This window comes from Zootoca vivipara, chromosome 2 (genome assembly GCF_965207765.1).
Source record: "Zootoca vivipara chromosome 2, rZooViv2.hap1.1, whole genome shotgun sequence".
In the NCBI taxonomy this organism is placed as follows: domain Eukaryota; kingdom Metazoa; phylum Chordata; class Lepidosauria; order Squamata; family Lacertidae; genus Zootoca; species Zootoca vivipara.
In genome coordinates this window covers 48,420,506-48,438,651 of record NC_142584.1, presented here as the reverse complement: position 1 = coordinate 48,438,651, position 18,146 = coordinate 48,420,506, and the positions used below count along the sequence as shown (strand labels likewise).

The window sequence follows — 18,146 nt, the reverse complement described above, 5'->3', positions numbered from 1 at the left end:
TCCCATTTCTTTAAGAACTTGCCATAGTTTGCTGTGGTCGACACAGTCAAAGGCTTTTGCATAGTCAATGAAGCAGAAGTAGACGTTTTTCTGGAACTCTCTAGCTTTCTCCATAATCCAGCGCATGTTTGCTATTTGGTCTCTGGTTCCTCTGCCCTTTCGAAATCCAGCTTGCACTTCTGGGAGTTCTCGGTCCACATACTGCCTAAGCCTGCCTTGTAGAATTTTAAGCATAACCTTGCTAGCGTGTGAAATGAGCGCAATTGTGCGGTAGTTGGAGCATTCTTTGGCACTGCCCTTCTTTGGAATTGGGATGTAGACTGATCTTCTCCAATCCTCTGGCCATTGCTGAGTTTTCCAAACTTGCTGGCATATTGGGTGTAGCACCTTAAATAAAAACTTAGTTGGTCTTTAAGGTGCTACTGAAGGAATTTTTTTTATTTTACTTCGATCCAGACCAACACGGCTACCTACCTGTAACCAGAAATGTTAAACTACAACTGTTGTTTAATTAAACCAGGATGTAAGTACCAAGAATGGGAAGAATCACAGGGAAAGGCAAGGAGGGAGTACATGGTCTCGTCCCTCATCCCCAGAAAGCCAGAAAATGAGCATCTGAATCAGGACAAATGCTAATTAAAAATAAATCTACAGCTTGATATAATTTGTCCTTCCTGTGTGGGCACCTTGCAAAGCCCTTTAGGAGCCACTTCAAACCTCTGAAATCAGGGCACCTTAGCAAGTCTGCTCACTTTGGTTGCATGTGCCTTCCAGGGAGAGAGAAATAAGCCTTTTTCAAACCCCTGAACGGAGCTTCGCAAAACACCACACAAGGGATTTTGACAAATGCATGAGACAACCTACCTGTCAATCATGTGATACCATGAAAGTATCATGAGATTGATGAGGTCAAACCTGATAAAGGTTGCCACCCCTGCCTTACATGAGCAATATCCTATCACATCATCATAATGTATTGGTCTGTGAAGTTTCCTGGTACTGTTAGGATGGATGTTAGCTCATTTTGTGACCTCCAGGTCTGCTGGAAATGTCAAATGATACTCACCATCATTTCAAAAGGCTTGTCTACTATTTAATTGAACTTTGCTTAGCCCTAAAGCAGAGTGTAAATGGAGTGAGAATAATGATGCAAAAACTTCAGGGTATTTTACCTTGATTCATGTTTCCATGGATTTTTCAAGTAGTTTGCATTCTGGGCATCTAAGAGCTCCGGGCAATAAATGGCATTAGATTGGTCAAAGGCTTGAAATACTACCTTCTGCATTTCCAAACAATGCCAGAGCCATCTGGGTATTAAAAACAAACACCTGTGGCATTAGAAAACATAACCCTCCAATTCCAATATTCCTAAAGAACTAAATCTTGTTGAATGCCAACTGCGCAAGATACAATCTTTCATACCAAGTATTTCCAACTTTCCTCCAATCAGAGGAGGCTGCCTTGGATCTACAGACTACAGAGCCACCTCTGGAAGTAGCTAGAGGAAAACTCTATACAGTGGTACCTCGGTTTACAAACTTAATCCATTCCGGAAGTCCATTCTTAAACAGAAACCGTTCTTAAACTGGGGGCCGCTTTCCCTAATGAGGCCTCCCACCCCCGGTGCCCTTCCACTGTTCGGATTCCGTTCTTAGACCGAGGTAAAGTTCACAAACCAAGACACTACTTCCGGTTTTGCAGAGTTCGTAAACTGAATCGTTCATAACCAGGACTGTTCTTAAACCAAAGTACCACTGTACTCTTGCAACTTCAAGAAGATTTTGTAGCGCACTTCTGAACAAGGTCAAGCCCACTCTCTGATAAACTCCATTATTATAGAAATGGTGAAACACCACACAAGAGAAGTCCCTGTTTATATCAATGTTTATGGCACAGACCCCTGCTATGCGCTGCTGGCTAAATAATAGTAGTGTCCTCATTCTCATAATGGTTGCTGAATCTTTTAAAAAATGCACATCTATAACATGAGCAATGAGGAAAGGAACAGGGAATGATTTCCATTACAGAAACAGTTTTCTGGTAGCATTTAGAGAACTTTTTTCAAATCTGAATACCAAAGTATTTCCTAATGGTTTCAGAGGTAATCCCACACAAAAACCTAAAACTTCACTTTAAAAAAAGGGGGGAGTAGAACTGATTGGGTGTTGCTATAAGAAACAAAACTTTGTTCCCCACAAAAAAATATTTTGCGTGCTGAATCAAAAATGCTTCTTTGGTTCCTATCAAAGGCCTCAAGTCTGAATGTGTTATAGTTTTGTGAAGAATGCTAGAGGCAGCTGGATGGGGAGGATCACTGGAAACATTTTTTTTTCAGGCGACAGAAACCACAATGTATAATGTTACCAATCAGGGCTTCCCAGAAAGCAGCATATTTGAAACAGAAAGCAGGAGCCAAATACCCACACTGGTAATGAAATTCAAGCGCTAGTATGCTATTGTGTGTGGGGTGCAGAAAAAGGAATTATAAGAGTGTGGGCATGTGGGTGTGACCATTTTAAAAAAGGTGGAACACAGATAGGACTAATTTCTCCGTAATATTAACCATTGGGCTACATGCTTAATATGCTACTCCTCTGAGCCAGATGTCGCCCACCCAGCTCCCAAGCTTCTTATTTGGGGAGAGTTGGAAGGGCATCCAACACAAACATTTCTGCTGTACATAAGCAATTCTGTTTCTCCCTCCTCTCTTGAATTTCCAATCCATTTGGTCTTGGAAACACAGGAGGGTTGCTCCAATGGCTTGCATAAGGAGAGATTTAGAATGCTGCAGGGACATGGCCATTGACGGTGGCTGGGATTTTGCTCCACCTCAGGGTTTGCTCCTGCCAGAGCAGCCAGGACAATCTTGGAGAGTTGTGCAGAGTCTGCAAGCCTGAGTTGGGCTTACTGATTTGGTAGGCACAGATTGGGGTGCCTGATCTTCCCATGCCAAAGGCTGTGCCTGGCCAGGAAATATGTCCAACTCGGTGGCGCAAAGCATTTGTGAGCCCGGGAAGCTGGTAAAACTTATCCAGCTCGGATTAAAATCCAAGCTAGAGAATGATTCAGGGTCTTGTACAGCTTCCATTCCCTTTGGAACAGACTTTTAAAAGCTCCTCTGAGTTCAGCTTCAGATAACTTTGCCATCATCCCTGCTTTCCAGTGTAAAAATATTTCATAAAAAGAAAGAAACGGGAAGGCATTTACCGTAGCAGGCAAAACACACCAGTCAGGGCAACTTTTCTGGAAGTGAGCCTTCCTCTGCTTTTCAAAAATAGGTTGCAATGCTTCAGAAACAGAATGAAGCAGAAATGTAATTCCTGTTTTTCCAAGTCTTGGATGCTGTAAGTTGGGCCTGATGCTGTGCTCCCCCCACCCCCAATCCCATTCTGCTGGCATGAAACATTGCACAGCAAACTTTTTTTCTTTGCATCCAAGCCAGAGTTAGGCTTGTTTTGCTGATACCACAACTTATGGAACAGCTGGAACCAGAATGCACCTCCTGGAAGTAGCCATGATGGTTGCTAAATTGCAATTACACCCACATATACAAAAGGCACTCAGGTGCAAAATCGAATCTTTTAGAGGCCTTGTGGCGTTCACACAGAGCCCCCAGTCGTTCCACGGACTATTGACCCTGTGCCACATCTAATCTCTTCCACTGCGACCAACCAGGTTTCCCCAGTAATATATTCAGGCTTAGTAGGTTGTAACGTATTAACAAATTTCCAGTTTATTGTGAATGCAAACAAGTTTTAAATACATTGAAACACTGTAATCCAATTCACTCTCTCTGTCTCTAACCCACTCTGACTCCTATGCCTCCCACCCACAAGAAACCAACCGAACTGTCTCTCTATTTCCAACTGTCTTCCCAACTGTCTAAACCTCTGGCTAGGCAGGTAGGCTCTGCCTCTGGGATTTTCTATTGGTCTACCTATTAACCCTTTATCTTCCCCCTGTACAGACATTTCCAAAGGAACGGGCAAACGCCACATTTCTCCCCCCTTAAAGAAGTTTGATTCAGGAGGGATAACTAAACAGAGTTACACTCCTGATCAAACTGCACACAAAGGAACCTAATAAGATTTACACAACACATTATTGTTAACCCATTGCCTATTACAGACTTCTTGTTGTTTAGTCGTTTAGTTGTGTCCGACTCTTCGTGTCCCCATGGACCAGAGCACGCCAGGCACTCCTGTCTTCCACTGCCTCCCGCAGTTTGGTCAGACTCATGTTGGTGGCTTCGATAACACTGTCCAACCATCTTGTCCTCTGTCGTCCCCTTCTCCTTGTGCCCTCAATCTTTCCCAGCATGAGGGTCTTTTCCAGGGAGTCTTCTCTTCTCATGAGGTGGCCAAATTATTGGAATTACAGACTTACCGTATGCCTATTTAAACAACTCTTTCACCTGCTAAAAAAATGTTATCATAACCAGTCTGGTTTATTTGTCTCCTCAAGCAGTTCTTGTCCACGGTTATCCATCCTTTTTCCTCTGGTCTTCGTGAAAGAGCATCTGCTACAATGTTTAGTTTGCTATTGGTTCTCATTGTCCTTAACCAAAGCAAGGGTGAATGATCGGTGCACAGTATAAATTTTCGGTCCCAGATGTATGGCCTTAACTTCTGTAGGACCAGACGATAGCAAAACATTCCTTTTCTATCGTGGAAAAGTGTTTTTCTCTGGGTAGCAATTTCTTGCTGATCAGATGCAGGTTGTCTTCCTCTCCCGGTTGACACAGCACGGTTCCAATCCTGGCATTCAATGCATCTGTTACTTTCTCAGTTTCGATATTTCTTAATGGGGTCGCTTCTGGATATTGGGTTGCAAAATCTATGATGGTCAGGATATATTTATTTCCCTGCTTGATGGCTCTGGGCAATGGCCCTACTAGATCAAGCCCCAACCTTTGAAATGGGGTAGAAATCACAGGTAAAGGACACAGTTTGGCCTTGGTCTTGTCCTGCCCTGTACCTCGTCTTTGGCAAATATCACATGCCTGGCAATATAGCTTGATTCACACACACCCCAAGCCTGACCAGTAGAAGTTCTGTGCAATCCTTCATTTAGTCAACTCATAGCCGCGGACATGCCTTGGACTTGGTGTTTACCTCTATGGATGTTGGTGATCTGACATTAAGTAAAAGCGAAACAAAAGAAGTGCCATGGTCAGATCACTTTCTGGTGCAACTGGACTTCTCCGCAACCCTTCCCCTCTGCAGGGAGGTGGGACCGATTCGGATGGTCCGCCCCCGCTACTTAATGGATCCAATTGGCTTCCAGAGAGTGGTAGGGGATGTTTTATCCCATGTCGATGGCCTTTCAGCTGATTCCCTGGTGGCCCGCTGGAATGCAGAGTTAACCAGCGCTATTGACTGTCTGGCTTCGAAGCGCCCTCTCAGACTGCATGGAGCCCGGACAGCCCCGTGGTTTTCCCCGGCGCTGAGGGCAATGAAACAGTCGTTGAGACGGCTAGAGCGCCGGTGGCGGAAAACTCATTTTGAATCAGACCGGACACGGGCTAGAGCTCAACTTCGAGCCTACCAAGTGGCAATGGCGACGGCGAAGAGGACCTTCTTCACCGTCTCCATCGCATCTGCAGAAAACAGCAGCAGGAGACTCTTCCAGGTGGTTCGCAATTTAGCGGAACCACCTGCTCCATCCGGGCCCAGTACGGGCCACATGATCTCCTGCAATGATTTTGCAAAGTTTTTTGCAGATAAAGTCGCTCAGATTCGGGAAGAGGTAGACTCCACCGTGGGAGCAGGGCCGGGGCAGGGGAGTGCTAGAGTCCTGTCTAGTCAAGTTTTGTGGGATCAATTTCAATCTGTCCGAGGATGTGGACAGGCTGCTTAGACGAATGAAACCAACCACCTGTCTCCTTGATCCTTGCCCATCCTGGCTTATAAAAGCTAGCCAGGAAGGGCTGGGCAATGGGCTTCGCGGGTTGGTAAATGCTTCTCTCCATGAGGGAGCCTTCCCAGACCCGCTGAAAGAGGCGGTTATTAAACCGCTTCTCAAAAAACCATCTTTAGATCCGGCCAATATGGCCAACTATCGCCCAGTCTCAAATCTTCCATTCTTGGGCAAGGTGATTGAGCGAGTGGTTGCGGAACAACTCCAGGCACGCCTGGAAGAAGCGGACCATTTGGATCCCTTCCAGTCAGTATTCAGGCCTCATCATGGGACTGAAACTGCCTTGGTCGCACTGGTCGATGATCTCCGGCGGGCTAGGGACAAAGGTAAGAGCTGTTTCCTTGTTCTGCTGGATCTCTCAGCGGCTTTTGACACCATCGACCATAACATCCTTCTGGACCGTCTAGAGGGCTTGGGAGCTGGGGGCACTGTCATGCAGTGGTTCCGCTCCTTCCTCCTGGGCCATGTTCAGAAAGTGGTGGTGGGGGATGAGTGTTCAGACCCCTGGGCTCTCACTTGTGGGGTGCCTCAGGGTTCTGTCCTCTCCCCCATGCTTTTTAACATCTATATGCAGCCGCTGGGAGAGATCATCAGGGGGTTTGGGCTGGGTGTCCATCAGTATGCTGATGATACCCAGCTCTACCTCTCTTTTAAATCAGAACCAGTGAAGGCGGTGAAGGTCCTGTGTGAGTGCTTGGAGGCGGTTGGAGGATGGATGGCGGCTAACAGATTGAGATTGAATCCTGACAAGACAGAAGTACTGTTTGTGGGGGACAGGAGGCGGGCGGCTGTGGAGGACTCTCTGGTCCTGAATGGGGTAACTGTGCCCCTGAAAGACCAGGTGCGCAGCCTGGGAGTCATTTTAGACTCACAGCTGTCCATGGAGGCACAGGTCAACTCCGTGTCCAGGGCAGCTGTTTATCAGCTCCATCTGGTACGCAGGCTGAGTCCCTACCTGCCCACTGACTGTCTCTCCAGAGTGGTGCATGCTCTAGTTATCTCTCGCTTGGACTACTGCAATGCGCTCTACGTGGGGCTACCTTTGAAGGTGACCCGGAAACTACAACTAATCCAGAATGCAGCAGCTAGACTGGTGACTGGGAGCGGCCGCCGAGATCACATAACACCGGTCCTAAAAGACCTACATTGGCTCCCAGTACGTTTCCGAGCACAATTCAAAGTGTTGGTGTTGACCTTTAAAGCCCTAAACGGCTTCGGTCCGGTATACCTGAAGGAGCGTCTCCACCCCCATTGTTCTGCCCGGACACTGAGGTCCAGCTCCGAGTGCCTTCTGGCGGTTCCCTCATTACGAGAAGCCAAGTTACAGGGAACCAGGCAGAGGGCCTTCTCGGTAGTGGCACCCTCCCTGTGGAATGCCCTCCCACTAGAGGTCAAAGAGAACAATTACCAGACCTTTAGAAGGCATCTCAAGGCAGCCCTGATTAGGGAAGCTTTTAATGTTTGATGGATTTCTGTATTTTAGAATTTCTGTTTTTTGGAAGCCGCCCAGAGTGGCTGGGGGAACCCGGCCAGATGGGCGGGGTATAAATAATAAATTATTATTATTATTATTAGTGCATGTTATTCCCATGTGTGCGCCAAAAATGCTATTATGGGCTTGTTGCAAAATCTTTTCTCTATATGTATGAGGGAGTACCAGTTGTTTATGGGTTCCCTCCCATAGGGTGTGGCAAGGACTTCCCTATACAAAAGCCCGTTGTCGACGCAGAATCTTTCTGGGCAGTCAGAGGTTAAAGGAACGGCAGATTTTGTTGCCTCAAAACAACTGCTTAACCTAACATCGTCTTTTTGCTCCTGAGCAAACTAGCCTTATGTGTGTTTTTAAAAGGAACTATAACGGCTTTGGTTTCTGCCTCACTCAAACTCTCTGATGGAGGTTCTTTCGCACTGCCTTCACTGACAACTGTTTCATTTCCCCCAGTATCGGGTGATTGTTGGCCCCCCTTTGAGCCACAAATGCACTCTTGACATGCTCTAAAGCAGGTAGGCTCCATCTCTGAGCTTTTCTATTGGCCTACCAATTAACCCTTTCTCTCCCCCTGTACAGACATTTCCAAAAGAATGGGCAAACGCCACAGGTCTTTACCAGACATAACAGCCGAAAAGACTTCCTCTGCCTTAAGCAGCAGAAAAATGGTTGAAATTTGTGGTGCTGTAATGAAATCAGGAAGTGGCAATTTTGGGGTTCCCATTCACTTGCTCTCTCCTAAACCTAAACCCCTCACTGTGACCAACTCTTAAAAAGCTTCTGTGTTTTCAGCGCCAGATGTAGCAAAATTTCCTTTGCTGACCTTCTGGCTAAATCCTCTCCAGTGTCAGCAAGGAAGAGGACAGGTAAGGGGAATCAGAGGATATGGGTATTGCAAGAAATGAGTTAGGAAACTGCGATTGGGAATGCAGAAAACTGTAACTTATGTATGTATTTAAGGAATTTTTTACACTGCTTTTCAGAGCAAAGTTTTGCAAAAGCAACTTACAAAGGTGACTGTGAGCATAATGAAATTTAAACACATAAGTAAGAATACTCCAGTGTCAAACTCAGAACAGCTATTTTAAAAACCCAGCATCAACATCTCAGTAACAGGTGAACTAAAACATCCATTTTAAAAAAACACAGAGCTATTCATACCATTTCCAGGGGAAAGCTCCAAATATGTGGGGCCACTACTCAGAAGACCCTCACCATGACAATGAACCTGAGAGCAGGTCCTCTGGCACTGATGTAATGTGCCAAACAATTAGGATTTCAAAAGGTCAGTGCTTTAAGCCGAGTCCATAAATGAATAGGCTATTGTTGCTAATATTGCATCAGCATAAGCAGATGCATTCTGAAGCATCTTTGAAGACAGCCCTTTGTGAAGCAGTCTAGTATGGCTAACTGAAGCCTGTACAACTCAGGCAAGATCTGCTTTTCCAAGATCTAGTCGGCCAGATGCAAAACTCCAGCTAGCAAAAGGCTAGCCACCAGTAGCACCTGTGCTTTCATATATGGTCTGGGTCAAGACCTTTCAAGAGCATGAAGCCGTCTAAATTATTGCATACCTCCATGCAGAACAGCATGCTTCCTAACCCACATAATTTCTTCCGAATCTGGATTTAGCTTCTGCCTTCAGACACCTATATGTTCAGCATTTCCACAGCTTCCCTTGGGATGAGCAGGTGGAAAGAGTAGCATGCCATTTGCAAACCAACAGCACTGCAGCCCAACTCCTTGGATTATTATTATTATCATTATTTGAATTTATATACCACTGTATACCCTGGAGCTCTCAGGGCGGTTCACAGAACAAAACCAAAACCATCATCTCCCAACATCTGATGCACAGATTTTATATAGATAGATAGATAGATAGATAGATAGATAGATAGGGAGGATGAATCCTTTCAGCCCCTTGGTGTAGTAGTCTGAAGTTGTACAGCCCAGCCATAGGCTTATTTTTTTATAATGCTCCCAATACATAATTTCAAGGCAACGTCACAATTTCAGCAATGCAACATTAAAAGCAATGAAACATGCAACATTTAAAATCTTTTACTATCCGTGAGAACTAGGCTTAAGATGTGCATCAGAAAAAAGGCTGTGAAGCAAAGAGGGGTTTACACCAAAACAGCCTCCCTTCGCTGAGCCTATCAGCAGTCACTTAAACACACACACATCCTCTCTGCATTAATGGGAAGGCTCCATTTTGCATGACAGATGCAGAACAGCACCCACCAGCCTGCTAAAATGTGCACTTTTTCTGGGTAAAAAAAAGTGTGTTACTCTTCTACATCTTTTAGGAGTGGGGAAAAATGAGGCGGCAGCTTTGCTACTGGGTGCAGCCATGCCCGGCTTTGGGATGACTTTTTATCCTGTAGGTTAAACACATGGCTGTGTGATTCTTGTGCTAGCTACTTCAGATTTATGCTCCTGCTGCCCATCCACAAGCCTTGGGTGACATTCTAGTGGTTACACACAGATGTTAAAAGCATATGGGGAATAAGATGGTACCTCTGCAGCATTCTAAAGGCCATGAGATGGAAGTCCCACAACACCACCTTCTGAACTTGTCCCTCAAGAAAGAATCAAAGCCACCATAACACTGAATCTCCAAGTCTCAACTGAGAGAGATGGACCAAAATGATATAATGGTAATGAAAATTGCTGAGAACTCCAGGAGAACCAACAAGGGTCAACTCCCCATCTACTATTCCCTGATTCAAGTCACCCAACAGTATGACCAAAGTTGTTTCAACCCCAAGACCACACCAGAGACTGAAGCAGATGCAAGCGATCAGTATCATCCAAGACTTTTAAAGATCTGTAAGGCACAAGTGCTGCACTGGAAAAGAGCTGTTAATCTCCAAAGGGGAAATGCCAGAGCTAATTTTCTTCTCCCCCACCCCCAAGCATACATATTAAAAATAGCTAGTCAAAGTGATTCCACTGAATGAAATACAGTGTGAAGCCTTTAGCTAAAGGAGTAGAATGGAGGAGCTATTGCTGTTTTTAAAAATAAAAAAGGTATGGACATGAGAAGTGTGTATCTCTCAAACGTTGAGCTAGTAGCAGGCACTAGGCAAATATGTCCTTTGCACACTCACAATTACATTGCAGGCTGAACTTAGAACAATTGGCTAAATTGGCAGGGGCAGGAGGGGTAAGCAACAGCAAACTGCAATTTGGATTGAGGGGAAAGAAACAGATCCACAACAGAAGTGACATATTCATAAAATATCTGAATCCACAGCAAAAAGTCCTAATGATACAAAAAACACTGTGTATAACCTACACACAAAATGAAACAAATAAATTGCAGGAGAGGTCCAAAAGGAAAGGCTATCCTCCCAACAGTAATCACCTCGGGTGATTTTAAAACTGCAGCAATCAGCTACTCTAACTTATCCTCAGTTCCTTTGCCAGCAATTGGCTATAGCATTTGACATGTCAGCTCTAGGGCTCCCCTCCGTACTTCTCCAGGCATTTTCAGAGACCACATTAGCGTTCAGATTCCAAAAAGCCGTAGAACAAGGTATTAAAGAAAAGCCCACATGTGTGCCACTATTCCTTTAAGATGATTATGGTGATGACAACGATGATGATGATCATCGTCCGATACCCATCTGAGTGGATTGCCCAGCCACTCTGGACAGCTTCCAACAAAATATTAAAAACACAATAAAATACCAACCATTAAAAACTTCCCTGAACTGTGGGTGCTGAACACATAGTACCATATTTTCCGGCGTATAAGACTGGGTGTATAAGACGACCCCCAACTTTTCCAGTTAAAATATAGAGTTTGGGATATACTCACCGTATAAATAAGATGACCCCTGACTTTTGAGAAGATTTTCCTGGGTTAAAAAGTAGTCTTATACGCAGGAAAATACAGTATATGTTTGAACTATATTGTTAGTGTCTTGAGGTTTCCTGTTATACAAAGGGGAGAAGGGGCAGCAAAGAAGAGGCAACATCACAATGGATAGATCTGTATTGTTCACCTTACAAACCTGGCAGAAAGGGTATGATTCTTTGCTTAGGGTCCTTCTGTCCTCCTTCCATTGGGAATTTGTCCAACATTTGCATCTTTAAAAAAAGGGGGGAGAGAGAAAATTAAAAGAACAGTAACAAATGCAAAAAAATTAAAAATCCCACTTTTTTAAAAAAGAGAGAGAGAGAGCGCGCAATTAGGGAAAGTACACGCAATATAATTTAACATTGACTATCATTATTTGACAATGACAGCCAGGGAAGAAAGCCAAGCATGAGATTGGGGAGGGAGGAGATTCCACAAGAGGGCAGAATAATGTTGCTGTTTTGGTAAAGTTTTGGAGTTGATAACAAGCTCCCCCATGATGTCGGTAATGTGGGTTACTTTTCTTTGATTTCACAAAGGGTTCAACAAACATGCTCCCTTGAGTAGCCATAATGACTAGTTTGCTGGCTTCAGAGAGTAAGACTAGCCCAAGGCTTCCTCATCACAGTAACACTAGAAAGTGGGAGGGATGGTTCTCCTACCACTGCTTTAAAGATGACCAGAAGCCTGCTATTTGTTAAGCTCTGCACGATGGGTGCCAGAAGAGCATCAAAACAAACCTTCACCTGTCCTCTTCAGCTCCAAGGTGAAGAAAGAAGGCAGATAACTATTTGACATGCCTGCTGGGTGGCAGCTGTGGGGTTCAGGCTGCTCAAGAGGGGGCAGAGACACAGCAAGGTGGGCATGCCTCTACTTCTGACTGTTTCAGCAGTACTTCAGTTTGTCTCTTGACTTCAGTGTTTAATGGGTATGACACAAGGTTTGAGACCCCACCCACTGCGTTGAGGGCATGTCCTGGAGATCACACATTTCTGGCTTGCCACCAAGATTACCCAGAATTTCTCAACCCCTGATCTCACACAACAATCAATTCAAATTTGCAAGATTCTTATCTGCACCTCCTGATGTGTATGTCAACGGAATCAAATCCTTCAAAACTTTTCAGAGTTATACATCCCAGGAGATTCAAGTTTTCAACATGAGGGTGGGGTGGGGGTGGGCATGGCTCAATGGCAAAGCACATGTTCTGTATGCAAAAGGTCCCAGGCTCCGTCCCCAGTATTTCTGCATAACAGAACTGGGAGAGGCAGAAATGCTGGATAGTCTGTGTCAGCCAGTGGACAACACTTAGCTAGACAGACTGGTGATCTGATTCAATTATTAAGCAAGTTTTATTTCCAAACTGTTATGAGATGGCACCACAGTGAATCATCAAGCAAACTTGTAGTACAGTCAATACATCATGTTCTGAGAGGAGTAGAAGCAGAACACTAAACAAAGATAATAAGAATATGGCTCGTCAGGAGTTCACTTTGAACCTTTGGGAGACAGGCAGACACATCCAAAGAACTCTGACCAAGACAAGACTCTTCTCATCTCAGACCCTGCCCTCCAATATAACTTCACATACTTGGCAGGGTCTATGTTTGACAGATGCCAAATTTTCAGGGTCTCTATTCACACACATCATTACTGAAATGTCTACTGTCTATGTGTATTCATACTGCCCACAGGATAGGTTTCTAAGCATTTCACAAAAACAAGTTCCCAACAACAGAACTTCATATATCAATAAAATCATGATGCATCACATGAAAGGCAAGAGTTGGGGTGGGGGTGGGGGGACACACACCTCAAATTAAGAAAGTTTCCAGTTTCAGCCAAATCCATGAAACAACGATCACTACTTGCTTTCTAGAGCTCATTGGGGAAGATACTAGGTCAATCTTCCAGGGCACGGAGTCCACAAGAAGCACATCATCATTGTTCTTTAAGTCCCTGCAATTTTCAGCATGGCACCACTTCGTTTACAATGCATATTCACATATGTGCGTCAAAAATACGGTGAACAATAGGCCACAGGTATGTTTTGTATGTAAAATATGTAATGTAATATTAAGTATATATTGTTTTGTGATATATTGATATTTATAATAAAATGATAAAAAAGAACACAGGTAGCCAAGAAGCTGGATTCCAATGGCCATCATGCCCAGCCACTATGGGCAATGGTCAGGGATGTTCCAGTTGTGGTCCAGCAATATCTGGGGGGGTGGCATTTTTACTATCCTTGCACAAGAGCCATTGCTCAAATTGTCAAATCTGGTCACGCTCCTCTCATAGAATCATAGAATTAGAGTTGGAAGAGACCACAAGGGCCATTCAATCCAACCCCCTGCCAAGCAGGAAACACCATCAAAGCATTCCTGGCATATGGCACTCAAGCCTCCGCTTAAAGACCTCCAAAGAAGGAGCCTCCACCACACTCCTTGGCAGCAAATTCCACTACCAAACAGCTCTTACTGTCAGGAAGTTCTTCCTAATGTTTAGGTGGAATCTTCTTTCCTTTCCTTCCTCCAGTGCTGGGGCGGTAAACAAATCTTTCAACGGGTTAATCCAAAAGCTTTAATTCGTTGCAGAACTGTAGCTTTCTTTCATCCACAGTACACTGAAGCAAGCAGTGATTACCTCATTAATATCATTCACTTCCTGGAAATCACCCAGACTGGTGACTTAACAGATGCTTGCCTCTGTCAATAATAAAATATGAATCACTGGCTGGACACTGAGGGAACTGCTGCCACCAGAAAGTGGCAGTGCCACAAGTCCACCCTTGCAACTTCAAATATTTGCTGACCCTCCATTCACTGTTACAACAGTATGAACACTTTACAAAAAGCAAATTCCACCAAATCAATTCCCCTTAAAGTCATTCCCGCACCCAGTATTCCTCTGCTTCCCCTTCCTAAAGAAAGAAACCCTCTTTTCCAACTCTTTACACTTGGTAAACAACCCAGGCAGCTCAGCTCCTTCTGCCTCTGCCCCTTCAGCCCCGTTCTCATTAAAGTTGCCTTGGGATGAATCAAGAAGACTGAAGTTGGGTTTCCAGAAGAGGGAGAAGCTTTGCCTGTTTTTAAACTACCATCCAGGGGGCAGCAGCAAAGTGCTGGTGCTTCAGAAGGAACATGCAGGGAATAAGCCAGCATCTCATAGCCTTAAATTACAGCTGCCATCTTGAGGGCAAATATCCAAAAAACAGAATCCACACTTATTTTTAGTATGTTTTCCCTCCTGCTCTCAAGATGGCAGTGCAACGTGCCATGTAAACTGAGGCATCCAACAGGTTACACTGGCCATGCCTGGATTATTCTGAAGCACTGCAAAACAGCGTGCATGAAATGCTGGATGAGACATTCAGTTTTAATTTTAAGACACCATAGGGCTCCAAACAAAGACACCAATAGCATAACAAAAGTGGAAGGGCTCTAGTGCATTCTCCACAGGAATATATTTGAAACAGACATGCAAAGTATTTGTTTGCTTGCTTTTCTGATTAAAGAAGCTACCACCTAAACATTAAACATGCCATTTTCTAAAGACAATATACTCTCCCTGCTAGCTGTAGTTACTGCACTAGGGTTTTGGTGCTTGTAGCAATCCCCTGTTGCTCAATTTTCCTGTAGAATTAAAGGATTACGCAACATTATCATCTGCTTACATTAAAATTGTGCTGTGCCATTTTATGGAGAAAGGATGTAAATGACTAACACACTTCCTGTATGGAAAGGACATTAACATTTACAGCAGACACTGGGTGAGTGATGAACTATCACTCATCGCCACACTGCTCCCTTTGCGTAGGGCAGAAAGGAGACATTAACATATCTCTTGAAGTGAAGGGGCGACAAGTCAATTCTGTTCATGATTACATAACTACCACCGAGCTTTTCACCATATATGACAATTTTCCTTCTTTTTGAACTGTGTTCCTTGCAACAGAAGATGGATAACAGACATTGGCTGCTGTGAATGACAGACCATCAACATGTAGCGGCACGGAGCTGGCTTTCTAAATTGGTGGTCCTGGCAGCTGCATTTGGTCCTTACAAGGGACTTTTGGCCATTTTGATTCATCAGCACTCAGGAATTCCAATGCAGAAACAATCACATACTTGGTGATGGGTTGCACTGACTCTTTGCCTATGTAGATCATGACCACATGCCCATCACATGAAACGGGTAACCGTTAACAACAAGCAACAGCCATAAAAACATAGTGATAAGACAACTCAGGTTCATATATGCTGAAGAATAAGATCAGGGATCTTAAAATCTGGAGAACATTTCGGGCCCTTTGCAGCAAAACAAAATGTCCCTACATTTCCACAAGAAGCTAAGAAATAGTTTTGACTCAAGAGGCGTTTTCCAATTTCTAGTCTTCTAACATCTGACCTAGTAACCGAGGGAAAAGCAAAATCCGCTCTTGCCAGCCGTTCATTTAGTTGTTTCTTTTCCCTTAACATAATTTCAAATCCTCCATTTCATTTTCAGAACTGCAAGACTGTGTCATCAAGGACAACCAAACAATATGTGACCAAATGCCTGGAAACCTCCAGACATCCAGCCTTGTGTCTTTATAACACAAAACACCTGTGGCGGCTATAGACAGCTGAGATACTGTTTTGCTTGGAGTGGATTATTAGCTTTTCTTCAGCCACAAGCTTATGTTTTAAATTGCTGAATGGGAAGAATGCTGCTCTCCCTACCCCCACCCACCTACCCGGTCCTGTGTGATGTGGCAGCCCACTGCCGGGACGCAGGCAGAGTTGACTCCATGTGGTCTGTCTGATTTACTCACATGCTCACTCATTCTTCAAATAGCAGGGCAGGGGGAGGTCAGGGACCTTTTAAAGTTCTCTGCTGATTATTCTTATGTCCTTGGGTTACTTAATGCAAATAAGATTATTCACTAAATAAAAGTCCTCAAGCTTGTTATAATGATACTTTAAGGTGTAAGGTGATGTACTTGCTATCAAAGTGGCAGCTCTTTAGTTGGCAATGATCACGCCCAAGGTTTTGCAACAGTTTGCCCCCTGATGGTGCATTCACATGGCAAAATTTGCCTGAGTTTGAGCACTGAGAGCATGTGTGGACGTAGGAAATTTAAGAAATTATTTTAAAATTGGGGCTTCAGGTGTCAGTTAGCGACAAGTTGCGAATAAGCATTGAGGAAGAAGGGTGTGCTGGGACGAGACTGAATTTTATGAAAGCATACTTTCAATGTTCGTCTTCTATCAAAACTTTAGGACAAAGAAAGCTTAGAGCCAGCATTATACAGCTTTAGAAATTTACAGTAGTTCCATCAGCAGACCAAGTGCAACTATGGAGCCAAGATCAAAGATAAAAGAAAGTCCTCCTACCCACTAGTCATAACGCAACAGGGAATGTGCCAGAGTCATAAATCAGAGTGATCACTATTTGAAAGGGTGCGTGGTCCGGCTTTGCAAGTAGCAGTAAAATGACAGGAAACCCTTTGTACAACAATCTATACCTTTCAGAGAGTAAGAAAGCAGAAATCTGGTGTTAAGTATGAGTGTGGGATGCAAGCAGGTTCTCTTCAACCTTTCCCAAAATTAGTTGCTTAGATCCCTCAAAGGAGGAATGATAGGAGTTAGAGATCAACATCAGCTGCAGGGCAAAGTGTTCCCTGATCCTGCTTTATAGATGCTGGTCACACACAAGCCTGTTTATTGAACTTTCATCTCTATTTGCTTGCAGTAAGGTTATTTGACATTGAATAAAGCAACTGCTATCCCACACTTTTCTGTGCAAAGCCAAATCACTTTCCTAAAAAAATAATAAAAACAAAACATAAAAATCAACAACTTTTGGAAGTCGAAGGTCCTGCAGTCAATCAGAAGCCGTGCTTTGGAAGTTGAACGGACTTCCGGAACGGATTCTGTTCGACTTCCAAAGTATGACTATATAGGAAAGCCTTTGTAGACCTAAAAGGCAACATAGAGGAAAGGTATAAGAATATACTGGACGGGCAATTTTCCAACTAACTACATGTTCCATGTTTTTGAAATTATATGTCTGTTATATTCTATGTATTTGTCTATATACAGTTATTATTTATTTATTTATTGTAGCAAAAAGTACTCAGAATTTTCCAAAACTGCTGCTGAAGGGTAAGAAGTATGATTTAAAAAACCAAAACAGAACCAGAAATCAAATGCTAGCTGGAATCTTAAAGAATAGCAAACCAATTCACTAGTTCAAATAAAATGTAGGGGTTTTTTTCTCCCCAGATTCATTTTTATACATAAACAATACACATAAAAGGATTGTTAAAACCATGCACAAGGATATTGCTAATTGCTTCAGCCACCTAAAAGGCAATTGATAACCCTATGCACTTACCTGGGAGTAAGCACTACTTAACCAGTAGGATTTACATTTAAGTAAATATGCATAGGATTGCACTGTCAATGACTATACTGGTAGGAGCCTATAGGAGAACACGGAGCATCTCGTACATAGATGAACAGTAGGTAAAACAAGTCAAAAATAGAAGCTATAAAGGATGGCAACAGCATGAACACCGTAAGGAATTTCCTATGAAGTCACTGAAAACCTTATACATATAGCTATAAACTGCTCTAACTAGCTTAAGCATAAGAAAAATGTACACAGACTGCAGCTGGAAACAGCAAAAAATAAATAGCATAAAGGCTGCCCCCAGAAACGCACTGGCAACACATTAAAGCTAACTTCAACTACTATACTGCACTGACCTCAGCTCTGACACCCACCCAATTAAATCTAATGAAAAGAGAAGTAAATCAGCCTGAAGCTGTTACAGTCCACAGTGGGGGTGGATGAGCAGTTGTGGTACAGCTCGGG

The 18,146-nt window shown here is 43.7% G+C and overlaps 1 protein-coding gene across 5 annotated transcripts in view; it reads right to left on the bottom strand.

Moving 5' to 3' along the window:
* Window positions 1-18,146, bottom strand: part of SH3PXD2B (SH3 and PX domains 2B) — a 128,486-nt gene that overhangs the window by 68,239 nt on the left and 42,101 nt on the right. For 4 of the 5 annotated variants that reach the window (XM_088661842.1, XM_088661843.1, XM_035105293.3 and 1 more), the window contains exon 3: window positions 11,434-11,509. In XM_088661842.1, coding sequence (XP_088517968.1) covers window positions 11,434-11,509 — 76 coding nt within the window. Of the gene's footprint in view, window positions 1-11,424; window positions 11,510-18,146 lie in introns of those variants that run through there. The other variant, XM_035105295.3, reaches the window with a different exon arrangement.